This window comes from Argiope bruennichi, chromosome 8 (assembly GCF_947563725.1).
Source record: "Argiope bruennichi chromosome 8, qqArgBrue1.1, whole genome shotgun sequence".
NCBI lineage: Eukaryota > Metazoa > Arthropoda > Arachnida > Araneae > Araneidae > Argiope > Argiope bruennichi.
The window spans coordinates 27,417,775-27,432,434 of NC_079158.1; the positions used below are offsets into that span (position 1 = coordinate 27,417,775).

A 14,660-nucleotide genomic window follows, 5' to 3' on the forward strand; every position below is an offset into this window, starting at 1 on the left:
TTACATATTTTATTGAATAATCTAGAAAACCGAGCTTGCATTTTGGAGAACTTTTTTTCAAATGGACTAAAAGGGAAATTTATCACAAAATTATAATTTTAATACCAAGAATTCATGCCAAATTGCGAATTATTTGAAACGTTGTTGTGGTTTTGAGCTATGGCATTTGCATGCATGCGAATACAGAACGACAGGCTGTATTAATACGTTAATGGTTTTGTGTCACAATTTAATTTTGATCTGCACTTTAGATTTTAAGAAGTCGGTACTAAATATTAATTATAGTTTGTAGTTATCGTAGGCGGATACATTTTCTATGAATGGATTTTACTCAAACTTTAATAAAAATTTACAAATTTAGAGTTAAGACATCAGCGACATGCCAAATTTCATTCTTCTAGCTCAAAGCGTTTTTGGAGTTAACAGACATACGTTATTATAAAAATATATTTTCCGGATTCATAGAGGTCTAAAACGTGGAAATTTGTCGAAAAATCAAGTTCGATTTTTTTTTCTTTCTGTTTGTATATATCGTATTTGAAAAGTTAAAAGCAAATGACAGTTGAATATTTTTAAAATTTAAAAAACATAAATAATAAATAAATCATGAAGCATCATTCTTATATTCACAAACAAGAACAATTTTTCATTATTTAATTTTTGTCAAAAATTTTAAAAGTTGGGAAAATATATACTAAAAGGAAGCATTAATTTAAACTAATCAAATCCTTCTTAGACTTTTTTTTTCTTCAAATAATGATATTAGAAGCAATGTTTTTCCCTTTGTAAATGTTATCTATGCAAAAACTTAATATATCACACAGCAAAGTTATAATTTAATTATTTTTACTATTCATTAAGAATAATTTTTTTCACTAAATTTTATCTTTTTTCAAAATTTTTCGATCAAAAATAAATCACAGGAGTGATATATTTACCAGTATATATATTTATTTGTATATTGGCTAAGCATTGGGTCGAAAAATTATAACAAAATTCTTGCAAATTAAAAGAGTTTTAGTATAATCTCAGTTATGTGGTTTGTAATTTTGACCTTTCTTTTTTCATATCTTAAAAGTTGCATAGTTAATAATGCTTAATCACTGATATTTTGGTTCAACATCTAAACGGTTTCACAAAGTATGATAAATTTCTATCAGATATTTTAAACGATATTTTAATAAGCGTGTTTGAAAAATGAACCTTTAGTAGAAAAAAATACATTTCGAGAAAAATGGGTTTAAAGTTTATTCTTTTAATTTTCAGTAAAAAATTAAAACATTTTAAATTTTTACGTTAATTCTTCTTTTTGCTCCTCAGCGTTTTCTTTTAATTTTTAATACCGTTTTTTTTTTTCTTTGTTGTTTTCTTCGCTGTTATGAGTATTTATTATAATCAACTGTTCAGCCAGAAAGGAAGCCTTTAATATTTCTTCTGTGAACCGGTTTAAAAATGCAAGTGAACTAACTTGTAGGTACTTTTATTAATTAATATTTGCCCTAAGTACTATTTAAATGATGCACTTTCATTTATTACAGCATCTGAAGCATTTCATCTACAGCATTTCCTTTATTACAGCAAATTAAAATACTTGAGTGATTCAAAATTTTCTAAATTTGGAACAATGTCATCGAAAACAAAAATATTCCAAAATAATATCTAGTATAATAGGAAAGAAACAAAATAGATTAAAAACAAATATATTAAATAAAAACAATGGAAAATGATTTATAATATTATTTACTCTCTCATTTTCAGCTGTTAAATCATTAAACTGTTTGCAATATTATTTTATATCATTATTATTATTAATATAGCATTTCTAATTATCGTAGAAGTAAAATCAAAATAATTTTGGAAATTTAAAACAACAGGCTTTAAGATGAAACAGTTTTGTGATTTCTGATCAATAATAAATTTTTAGAGGAAGGAATTTTGATTGAATTAAATCTGTATGTAAATTAGAAAATATGAAGAAAAAATAACATTAAAAAAATAAACCTCGAGTAAATTCGAATACATGACTTTTCTAAATCAAATAAGGTTTGAAATTACACTAAAAATATCGAGAAAAAAGATCTTCAGTTCAAAAGAAAAAAGTTCAATTCCCATAGGTAATCTCCAATTCTACTATTTGTGGCAGAGTTTATGATCCCGTAATAATGATAGAACAATACGTTCATAAGCGTTTTTTGGGGGAAGAAAAATATTATTGGCATTCCTATAATTAAATTTTCGTTATTATTTCACGTTGCACGTTTTAAAATAAAACAGGAAACGCAGTGTTCATTTGATAAAACATTCATCTCTCTAGACAAATTTTTTTTCGAGAGACGAATTTTCTTTATTTTTGTCTCAGAAATTATTTATCACCACAATTATAAATCCGTTCACCAAAAACGCGGGAAGAATTTCTCTTTAACTAGATGCAATTACTGGCAGAAATACCCCGCCGAAAACCGCACCGTCTTTTCATCAAATAAACACGCAGCAACAACAAAGATGACCGTTGGAGAAGCCCAGTTAACTCGCAACCGTCACTGCAAGGGCAAGGACGAAACCGGATGAGTCAGAGGATAAACGATAGACATCTCTTCCTAATACCGATTCTTTTGTGTACGTTTTCGACTCTTTATTTTGTTTTTTTTTAAAGCTCGTTTCAGAAAGTGGGCGTTCGACGGTTGAAGAACGTTGAAGGAGGGGCTGAGAGAAATGACCCAAGCCGTTGGGGACAGCGCCTACGTTCCTTCTTGTTCTTATTTTCTCTCTTAACGTTCTTCGCTGAAATTTCTCACAGCATTCTGTTTATTCTGAATGATTTACAGCGATGCTTGAACTTGATCGAAGAGGATAGACATAAAATATCGCTTGGCTTTTGAAAAATGGAGCAAAAGGTTTTTAATAAAATTATTTTACTTGCTGCTTTATAACGGCGAATAAATATTTATTAAAGAATATTTAATCTGAGGTTTTTATTTATTTGAATATTTATTTCTAATAAATATTCTAAAATTCGTATGTTTAAAAAAAAACTTAGTGTATTTTTAAATTAATCTTTTCACAATAATCAATCAAATGTAATATGCCTAACTGATATTTTAATTTCATTATAGCTGAGTTTTAAGAATAAAGAAATTATAAATAGAAATTTCGAATACAGCTAAAAATATGATTAATTAAGACAAATGTTGCTATCTCATTCATTTAATTTTCTTATGAGCCTTACAAACTTTTCCAACTTTACTTACTACATTAAGCAAGAAATAATGCCCTTATATCATCTGAATTTTTTTTTTATGTAAAACTTAGGTTTATTCTTTTCATGTACGAACAAAATTTGTGTGAAGAAAATGCTCACCACGTGCATCTATTTCAGTGTTCTTTTCTATGAAGCATGTTTAATTTTACTAAAAGGAATCGGTACTTAAATTGGTTCTATCTAAACATAACAACTGCAAAGATTCTATTAAATCATTCACTTTTAATTTGAGAGTATTTTTTATACAAAACCTTACTCCAGTATCCAACTTCCTGGGCAAATTCACAGAATTTCCATAACGCGCAGATGTTTTTTTAATTTCATATTTCTGAACATACATTAGCTAAGAGAAGTGAAGCGAGATAAAATATAAAAGAAAAAGAAAATCAAAGACAATAAAATGACAAATCATAAAAATTAACGAAAAAAAAATCGAAGAATTAAAAAAAAAAAAAATTGTTAGTTTAGTATTTTTTTTTTAGGATGATTCATCTACATTAAAGGTATTAATAAAAAAATAATAAAATGTGTAAAATATTCAAATTTTGTTCTTAACTCCAATCATTATTGGGAAAGTAAATTTAAGGTAATATTTACTTAGTAGAATATATGTACTTAATTTTAAGAAGAAACAAGAAGATTTAAATTTATATTAAAAATACTATTATGATGCCAAATTTTACATTGCTTTAGGTTAGAAATTGAGTATACTGTTAAAAAAGTTTAAAAATAGCAGAGCATATCCAATTTTTTTACGAATTTCAGGGCAGCAGGCGAAAGATTATAATAAAATAAACGGAATGTCTGCTAAAACAGTATGAATTATAAATCTATCAGTAACTGAAGCTTCATAATATATTTTGCTCAAGAAGCTATTAAAACCAAGTTGCATAAAATATTTAATTAAAAATTTTATTAATCGTTATTCCTGGCGAATCAGCTTGGTCGCCAAAGGCTTCCAGTAGTAAATAAGAGCTAAATTTAATACATTCTTGATAAAATAATAAACCTTTCAACAATTTTCAGCCAGTGCTTTGGCATTTATTGGAAAAAGAATTCGGATAGTCACTTCACTTCAAAGAACATTCTTTTAAGTTTAATTGAATTGGTTCGTTTCGTTTCCTGTCACGTAAGTTTCTCTCAGATAAAAAAAAAACACACACACAAAAAAAAAAGCTTCTTGTTTAAGTCGCTCACATACTCGTAAATTCAATTTCTTGTAACAGGTCGATGTGTGACTAGAAATTTCTTCGGTGAAAAAAGCCCACTTTAATCAAAAATCAATTGTGGATCTATTACGCACAGCAAGAAATACATAGAAGTAGGTAAGATTTATATTTGAAATGGACCTCCAAATTCGATTTCTAGCAGTATACGAAAAGCAAAGAAAAAGCTTATTCTTCTAGTATACTCTAAGCTTATTATTTAAGGATTTTATTGATACCGGGAAAGTACAAATGTTATTGAATTATATGGCACACAATGTATGTTTATATCCAAAACCAATAAAGTGAAAGACTTCGAAAAAAAAATATAATAATATAACATAATTGTTACCAATAAAGAGCAAGAAATCGAGAAAAAAATGAAAATGTAATAAGATAATAGATTTCGTTTTAGAAATAAATGGTTATGGCATTTTAGGATTACTATTATTATTATTATCATTTCGTCTTGAATTTTTTTTTTGTTGTTTGTTTATTAAAAGGAAGAAGTATATAGTATAAAGAAGTTGAGACGGAAAAATAGGTTATACAATATTACGAAGCAATTTTAATCACAGGCAACTTTTGATTGTATGCTTATTTGTTAACTTATTAGTTTTTTTAACGAGGTGGTAACAATAGTAAATAATCTAGAAAATACTATACAGTTCTTGATGAGGAAATTAAAAAAGAAAGAAAGAAAAGAAAACGAAAAGGAGTAGTCTCTCTAAACTTTCTAGCATTTTTTTGTAATAAATGTACTTGTTCATTATAAACCGCATGCTACTAGCGAACAATTATTTCAAAAGAGCCTATTAGGTGCGATCTTCGGCGATTAATCACTGAAATGTCGTTAATATATAAATAACAGAAAACCGAATGTGCATTTTGGATGTCTTTTTTCGATCGATTGAAACGAAAATTGGATATGAAGCTACAAAATCCCATACTGAATTTCATATATTTAAGTCACTGCGTTTTTGAGCTATCGAGTTTATATGTTTCTGAAAGTACAGACTTACAGACGGTCAACCTCTTGACAGAATCAGATCGAAACTGGTTATAAATCTACACTTCGGATGTTCAATTTGTATATTTAATTTTATTCGTCTACTTCTCTTCGTATTATAGTTATCGTGTTAACTTATGCCTTGTGGCGGATTGAATGAGCCAGGATAGAACCTGGGACCTTGTGGTTCGCAATCCAGTAACATGACCACGATACAAAAGCAATTGCTCATGCAGCGTAGCTGTTAACTGGCTTATAAGCTTTCACCACATCCTGGACAACTAGGCAGGTACAATTTTATTAAATGGATTTCATTCAAAATTAAATAGATATCTACAAATTTAGAGGTGAGTCTATATTCCAAATTTTATCTTTCTAGCTAGAAGCGTTTTTTGAGTCATTGTGCTCAGAGACGGATAGACAAACATAATTCCAAATATGCAAATATTGCACCTTCCTATTTCAGGGATGTCTGAAGTTGGAAGATTCATCAAAATCTCAAGGTCAAATTTTTGACCGGATTACAATACTTTCTCATTATATACTTCATACGAAGAAGTGAAAACGGATTATTTTTAAATACTTTTATCTTCTTTCTACGATGATATATTGTGATATCGTTTTCAATTCGATGATTACCACTCAATTGTGGATTTCATTTTGTGGTTAATTTAAAAAAATTCTGAATGCTTATATAACATATGGTAATCAATAATGTAGTATTTGAATGAAATATGAATAAATTTTTTATTATCACATGGTAACTCAGGCAACTTTTGATAAAAGCTTCACTCTTTAGTGACATTTAAAAAATATTATGCTGAAAAATTCCAGCTTCTTTTGTTGGTGAGCAATTATTGCAAGTTAATAAGTGTTTTTTTTCTCTCATTTTAATGCAGTTGTTATAAAACATTTTTTTCTACTTTTAAACCCAAGTAAAGTTATTGCACTAAATCTTAAAAGTTGTCTGGAATATATGTTGCATATAGAAAATTATTAAAGTAGAAGAGATGTTTAAGCCAGAATATAAGATAAAAATAACAAGAAACTTTCGTTAGAATTAGTAGGACTTTATAACAATCTTGGTTTTAAGGTTAGAGAACGTTTTGTTTGAGGTCCGTCCATTTCCATCAAAGATAAGAGGTATATACTTACATTAAATCTGACTGACATGGCTTAAACGACTTAAGGGTAATCTGGTAGGGAAGTTTGGAAAATTGAATGCTTTCTTTATTATTTGGAAGCAGTTCAAAATTAAGAATTTCGTAAAGTATCAAAATGAATGCAAACGAAATAACCAGTAAGGACTGTTTTATGAATATCCTTTTTGAAAAATGAAAGATTGTTATAAGGAAATGCTAACTTGTATCAAGAAATTCCAGAGAGTGTAAAAAATACGAAATTTTTTGATTTACTAATCATTCGAATATTAATGATTACTTTCTTTTCTTTTAATTCCGCTTAAATACCTTTCAAAATGTTATTGGTATGTTTGGTTTAAATTCTTATTTTTAAGTATATTCCTAGACGAAGACTACCTATTGCAACAGTTCTCATGACAAGACTTCGGGAAAATTTCTTCAGTTCTTCACCGATTAAGGTCCCTAGAACCCAAAACCTCTCTACACTTTGTCCATGTTGTCATGTGAACAGGATAAGTAGAATAATTTTGTTCGGATTTTAACTGGCTTGTTATATGTTGTTAGAGATATAAAAATCTCGGACGAGTTCGTAAATGGCCAGTCTAGCACAAAGGAGGTACAAATGGTGGAGGGGTGAAATTTTCTTTTCTTCATAACCTTCTTAATATTGAAGATAGAAAAATAAATCCAATTAGCCAAATTAGCTCCTCATTTAAACGAACAACTTTTGTGCTTAAATTTTTTAGATAACTTCAATATCTTAGAATTTAGTGTGTTGAAAAGTGATTTCCACGTCCTAATTTTGACTGTTCTAAGCTCAACAATTCATATTGCCAGATAGTAACTTAGATGTACAGGAATCGACCTTTACCTTCCAGTTTGCCGTAAGGAATTTTTTAAATCAGTAGCAATATTTTTTAATGTATATTCATACGCCTTATTGTTTCCATAATAATTTTAAAAAGATAAACTAACAGATTAAAGATAAACTAACATATCTTCAGTCAGTTTATCTCTCAGCAGTCAGGGCTTATCCGATGATTCAATGATTATCTCTGATAATGCTTTGAAACTTATATCAACGAACTTTGACATCGTAAATACAGCATTTAAAACTATTTTTAAGCTTATATCTCGGTCAACAATCATTTTAAAACGCAGCAAGAATTAGTTTAGTAAATAAGAATTCGGTATGTTTTGATTCAGTTTATTGTATTAACATCTCATTTTGTATCAATACTAGAGCTATTTTGAAATTGATTTTGAAATGCTGAAAAGTGATCAAATGAAGATAAGCTCGTCTGAAAGATTCCGCACCTCACCAGCAGGAACATGCACCAGGCCTGCTTCAGGACATATTAGATTTTGAAAGAAATACGTCAAGGAGTTAGGCGTCTGTCTAAGTGTACATTTCCAAGTATGTAAAAGTGATAACTCAAAAACACAATGAGTTAGACTAATGAAGTATGCAATCAGTATGTGATATTTTCCTTGAATTGTAGCTTTGTGTCAAATTTTGTTGTCAATCTGTTGACAAAAAAATGGTCCATAATGCGTATTGAGTTTTTTCACTATATTGTAACGCACGAAACACTGTTGTACGGAAAATTAAAAGCTGCGCATTTATTGAGCCTATGACCTTTCTTAATGTCCACGATTTGTTTGCTGGGGGAGGGCACGTTTATTTGGGTGTTTGCGAAAAAGTTTCTGAAAAAACACTCCCGCTGGTTTATTTCATTCAAAAATGAAGGAGAAAAAGAGAAAGAAAAAAAAAGTTTTGATATTCTGAGAAATCCCAATTAACTTTTGCGTGTCTCGAAAACTCTTGTTTTTTTTTTTTGTTTTTTTTTTTGTGAAAACATGAAATAAAATGCTACCTTTTCGTTACTATGTTTTTCTAATCAGGTCTCAAAAATGGAAAATATCAAAGTTTTTAAAGACAAACCGAATTAGAATATTGTACCGAGTCCGTCTATCAATAGTCATGTTTGAAAAGAAGTCTTGAGGTTTGGTTCATTAAAAATTTAATAAGACACTCAGAATGTATTTCTTGTTGCACGGTCAATGAGCCGTTTCTTTGTTCAACTTCTTCGTGTTATCGCGTGTTGTTTTCAAATACATCTGCAGCTTTTATTTCCGGTAGATAAAGATCTTTAATTGACAAAGAGTGAAGTGTATATTAACGAACGCTTTTGATATTTTACCCACAGCAAATACAGCATCGGAATGGGAAGTGCCCGGATTTAAGACTATGTATTTCCGGAGATTCCTTTTCTGAATTCATACCACAGCCAGCCTTTCACTTGTTTTATAAAAATTTGGACAGTGAGGTGGTATGTTAGTAGTTATGCCCGAGATCTGATCATAGCTGAAACTTATATAGCCCATCCCAAAATAACTTTGAATGGCTTGAAAACTGTAAGCTAATCTAGTACATTTAACTTCAGTAGCAGCTGAGCACACTTAATTAGAAGACGCAATTGATTATCTTTGAAGCGAAACAATTTTTTTAATTAACGACATTGATTCTTAGTATATGTTTATAATTTTTGAAATTTACTAATTTTGTAATTTAAAGATTTGCCAAAAAAATTAGTTTAAATTCTTTGAAAAAGAATGCAAATATTTGAAAATTCAAAATAGTAATTTTACTTTGGAATAGTAATTTTGTCGAATTTCTGTTTTAATCGGTTGGGAAAAACTTATCTAAAACAGAAACGCAATTTTTGGATACTATTATCCGCATGCCAGGGATTAATTGTAGAAAAACTCGCCAAGGATGACACAGATTTAGTAAAATTGCTGAATTCACACCAAAGATTAAAATCTCGTAAATATTGTACGCCAGTGTTATACAAGGTCTTCTCTGCAGATAACACTTTTATGGAAGAGAATGCGAAACGTTTTGGGGAGACCTGTTTTTTTTTTGTTTTGTTTTTGTTTTTTTTCATTTTTTTATCGCATATAAGCTAATTTATCACTTCTGGTTCTGTATACAATTACCATATGCAGTGATTTGAACGTACGAAAAATTATAATATTACTCTCAATATTGATTCATCATGTAAAGTAATTTCATTACGAGATATTTAAAATTTCGAGGAATGTTTAGCTTCATTGAACTTTAAAAAGCACAAAAAGAAAATATAAATGTGTATAATAAAGAGTTAGTAATGTAATAGTAAAGATAAGTAATGTAATAAGTAATAAAGACATAGAAAATATTATGTCCTTTCTAAATCTCGGTAATACTTTAATTTTTGTTTAAAAAATGGCTACTTGCAATGTCCAGAAATGTGTAAGTAATAAATTAATTTTATATAGATTTATGTCATGACTTTATCAAAATAGAACATGATATATATCATTCATCAAAGAAATTAAGAGTAGTGGACTTTCATTACATAACGTCTTTTCTTTTCTTCAGAAAAATACAATCTGATTCACGGCGCATGCCAGAATCTTTTCGCGTGATGGAATTCGGAACCACAGTTGCGATTAAGGCTCAATCTTCTAAAATAAAAATAGCATCGGAAATGAAGAGCTTTTGCTCGATTGAGATAACTCTTGTTTTCATTCTTATTTTTTATCCTTATATAATTTTTTATCAATGAAGTTGCGTACATTCCTCACCGGTCTTACTGCAGTTGAGAACAAAACCGGACATCTATATAAAAGGGGTTCAAGAACAAATAATTCTTTTAGATCGTACAATATTTTTCAAAGATCACTCATCTTCTATCCAGAACACCATGTTTTAATACGATAACAGCCAATTTATAAAAAGATTTTGCTTAATATAATTCTTTGGGGGGAAAAAAGCAAACAAACACTGAAAGCATTTTTGTTTTTGTTTTAATAACTAAAACGCTTGATTTCTTTTTGTCTTCAATGCTTTTATTTTTCATTTATGGCAACTTATTTTTAACGAATCAAAGTAATTCTTTCAACATGATAATAATACTTGTCTAACTAATCCAGTAACGCCCAGCGTCTTGTTTTTGACAATTGCATCTCGCATCCATGACTAAACTGTACATATTCTGTTACTTCCCTTTTTTTTCTTCTTTTTTCTTCTTCTTCTTTCTAATAAGTGAATATGCATTCGCAAACTCCTTAACAAATTCCAATTGGCATATAACAAACACCCTTTAATTAGGTTTTGCTGTAAAGTTCTTTGTTTTTTATTATGATTTATTTTCGAGGAAATATAAAACAATATTTATTTATATCGGTTTCTTTTTTCCTTTCTGCTTAAAGGTCCTTTAAAAAAAAAGACTATTTTTTTTCTTTTTTTTTTCTGTATACAATTTAATATAAATGTATTGATCACTATTTTGATTACGTTAATTAGTTAATGGGAATTCATTCATTTCAATTTTTGTGCACAATCGAAAATTTCTTTTTGCATTCTTTTATTTTTTTTAAATCTTTAAAATGTTTTATATTACTGGAATGATATTTTAAATGGCAATATATTGTGCAGCAATGGAAGGCAAGGGCTACTTAAATTTAGATTTTTTTTCAACTGAGAATCAAGAAGGTTCTATCCTTTTTTTCAAATTTCATATTTTTAAGGACAAATATGACTAAAACTAAGAAAAAAAAAAGGCTATGTACTTGCTACTTCCTAGCTTCAGTTTATTAAGAAAAATACTTTATTGTTTTAGAATTTATCTTTAAAAATATTTGTCTAATATAAAAATGTTTTATTGAAAACAAAAGAAGGCATTTCGAAATTGTCGAACAGCATATAATAGAATTAAATATTTTCAAAGTGTAACTAGTTCTGGCAAGTATAAATTTGCTTCAGGCATTTGTGTTTTAAGTAATTGAATTGGTTATTCAAAATAGTCCTCTATTTTTGTTCTCAGATGTCGGATAGGATAAGAAAAGACAGGAGACAATAAATCGAACCATCTATTTTTTGAGTTTAAATAAAAGACTTAAGTATTTGAAAGAAAAAATTTAAATTGAAAAAGCTTGTAAATGATAAAATAATAAAAAGATCAATAAAAATAGCTTTTGAATGTTGACATAATTTAATTATATTAAGAGTAAATTTCAGAAAAGGGGGAAAATATTTTTTAATTGTTATAGTTATTAGATGAATTTGAAAGAAATTTTCTGATCTCCATTTAAGCAAATGGTGCACAGAAAGAAACACCTACAAACATTTCTTATCGATGTTTGTATCATTTTTTAAAAAATTCAACTTTAGCGAGGAAAAAAAAAAAAAAAAAAAAAAAAAAAAGAAAAAAAGCTATAAGTATTTCTCCATCTGTTTGAGTTCGTGGACAGGTATTTTAAAGAAAATTATTCACTGGCGGCTGATTGCTCGCCAATGTAACGGAGTATTGCTTGGATCATCGGAAAATGTGTTCTTGTATAGTAAATGAGACAAAGTATTAATTTCAGACTTAATTTTCTCGATTTTTTTTCTGAAAATCAATTATTATTATAGCATCTGAATTTATAAATTTATATTTTTAGAATAGAAGAGCTAAATGAAATGGATTAAATGTAGGAATTAGTCTTACAACTTCATAATTATTTTTAATTCAATGTGTTGTAAAAAAATTACAATTCTTATTATGATCTAACAATTAGTTTTCAAATACTGATTTGTAACCGAAATAATTAAAAAAAAAAAAAACAGAGAAGAAAATCATTATAAAAAAAAACCTGACTCGTGGTTATTTCAAGGTTATATATAGGAATTCAGTTTGGTTTCAATTTAATAAAAAAATGAATTAAATTTTAGCATTTATGGCATTTACGTTGACTTAAGACAGGCAATTATTGATGACAGACGAATCAATTTTTACAAATAAACGAAGATTTTTTTTTTTTCAATTTTTGCAAAAATTAATTTAAAAAAATGAAAATTAAACATTTAATGAAAAGATATTAGAGTTTTCCAAATTATAAAATCTAAAAAAATAATTTATATGAAACCCTAATTTTAAAGAAATAAAATAATATTTGGATCAATTAAAAAATAAATTAAATAACTTTTGAGTTTGAAATATTTTTGAAGCCCCTGTATTTTCCCTTTTAATCAGAGATAATGACATCCGAATTACTCAGATTTTCATAAATGATGCCAATAATATATTGTTAAAAAAGTAAAATAACTATACAAATTTTACAGGAATTTTAAACTTGGTAAATCCGTTATTTCATGATAAAAATAATAAATAGTAATCAAATAATGTAATTTTTTTTTGTAAATCATTTATTGTTTATTTACAATTTTAGAAATAAATCAACAAACAGAAAAGGATTAAACTAATTTGGTTTGTCATGAATAAGTCTTTTGTTCTTATTTCAATGAATGCTTTACTTTTTTGCAATTATTGAATAATGAAAGGGAACAATAGAAAATTAGAACTTGTTGCCCAAACTGTGAGAAAATAATAATTGAGACAACTTTAAAGACCTCTTTTCTGTTCTTCTAAGCTGGAAAATTTCCTTTTTCTCTTTTCTTCTAATACTTTTTTTTGAACCAACTCTTTCATCCACAAGTTTTGAATCGCGGTTTTCTTTTTTTTCAATCCGAAACTTGACTGCTACGTCAGAGAGCAGCAGATGTGGATAGGCCAGAATTTGAAAATTCATCCAATCATAGCAAGCGTTGTGGGTAGAGATTGTTTTGGCGGATTTTATGTGAATGTTTATAAAGGTAACGTCTTGCGAAGTGAAGACTCACTAAAAACTTTTCTTCATACCTGTGTCATTTACAGTTCCATATAGCTTATTTGAAGAAGAAAGCGAAACGAGATATTTAGTAGTTATTAACTAAACCTGATCGTTCAAAGTAAGATATCTATTTTTTTTATACTTCAAATCGCTAGATTTTTTCTTTGTCATCAGTCGCGCGTCTCTTTTATCTATATATCTAATCAAATGTATTGTCATTTATTTTAAGCAAAATAAGAGTTTGATAAAAAAAATTTTGACTCCTCAATTCTTTGCTTTAGTGTCAAATATTGGTGCGTATTATTATCAATTTTTACTAGTTAACCATTTCGCCATTGTAACAATTTTATTTATTCAGTATATGATACAAAGTAAGTTAAGTTAAAGTAAGTTAAAATAAAGATATATATTACGCATAATATTATATTATTTACACATAATATATTATAAAAACTACATATCTATTGTTGATGTTAAAGGTTGTTTCGTTTTTGTTTTAGGGTTTCTTCCAATTTCGAACAACGATGGACAACGAATGTAAGTTTGAAATTTATTGCATACTTTATAATTCTCATTTTTCCTATAATTTTAAATAGAATCAAATTTTACAATGTTTTCTAAATCTTTTGTATAGAATTACTATTAAGCGTTTTCGGTTTAATTTTCAATTTTTTGAAAATAAAAAATCATTCTATGAATTAAAAATTTCCATTTATTAATATTTTTATGTAAACATTCTTCACGAAACTTTTAAAGATTAAAATTTTTGATTCAGTTAAAGCTGAAATATATGTTAAAAGTTTTATACCTAATAAATTATATATTGACGCATTAAAAAAATTCTAAAATAATTTTGGGAGGGATTGATTCCAATTTTTTTTTCATTATTATATTTATTTTAATATACATCTTATTTAGGAATAAAAAAAACTGCCAAAATGCTAAAAAAATTACTTGAAATGCTTTTGTTATAATTGGATTGTTTTATGGAAAAATGTTAGCATTTTTAGTGAAGAAGTATTGAAATGACTGTTATTGATTGCATGCCCATTTTTATCTTTAACATTGAATTAAAATTTATTTCAAATGTATTAATTTTTATTTCAAAACTATTTTTTTCGTACATTTCTGATAATTTTGATTTAATTGTAATTTTTTAAAAACGAACCCGATATACATTGGTAAACATTTGATACAGTTTCTTTTAAAGTTATTTCAGCTTTTTTATTTTAATAATTGTTTATAAAATTTGTTTCCGAAATTTAAAAAAATTAAATAGTACTTCAATTATAAAAAAAGAAACTTTTGGTTTCCCCTGAGAAACTAAAGTAGCCAAAGTAAAT

The 14,660-nt window shown here is 27.6% G+C and overlaps 1 protein-coding gene across 5 annotated transcripts in view; it reads left to right on the forward strand.

Moving 5' to 3' along the window:
- The window catches only part of LOC129980810 (stathmin-like), a 154,468-nt gene that overhangs the window by 105,682 nt on the left and 34,126 nt on the right, over positions 1-14,660 (forward strand). Inside the window, exons 1-2 of one of the 5 annotated variants that reach the window (XM_056091197.1) lie at positions 13,288-13,435; positions 13,818-13,854. In XM_056091197.1, coding sequence (XP_055947172.1) covers positions 13,842-13,854 — 13 coding nt within the window. In that variant the 5' untranslated portion in view covers positions 13,288-13,435; positions 13,818-13,841. Of the gene's footprint in view, positions 1-13,287; positions 13,436-13,522; positions 13,704-13,817; positions 13,855-14,660 lie in introns of those variants that run through there. The other 4 variants (XM_056091199.1, XM_056091198.1, XM_056091201.1 and 1 more) reach the window with 4 other exon arrangements.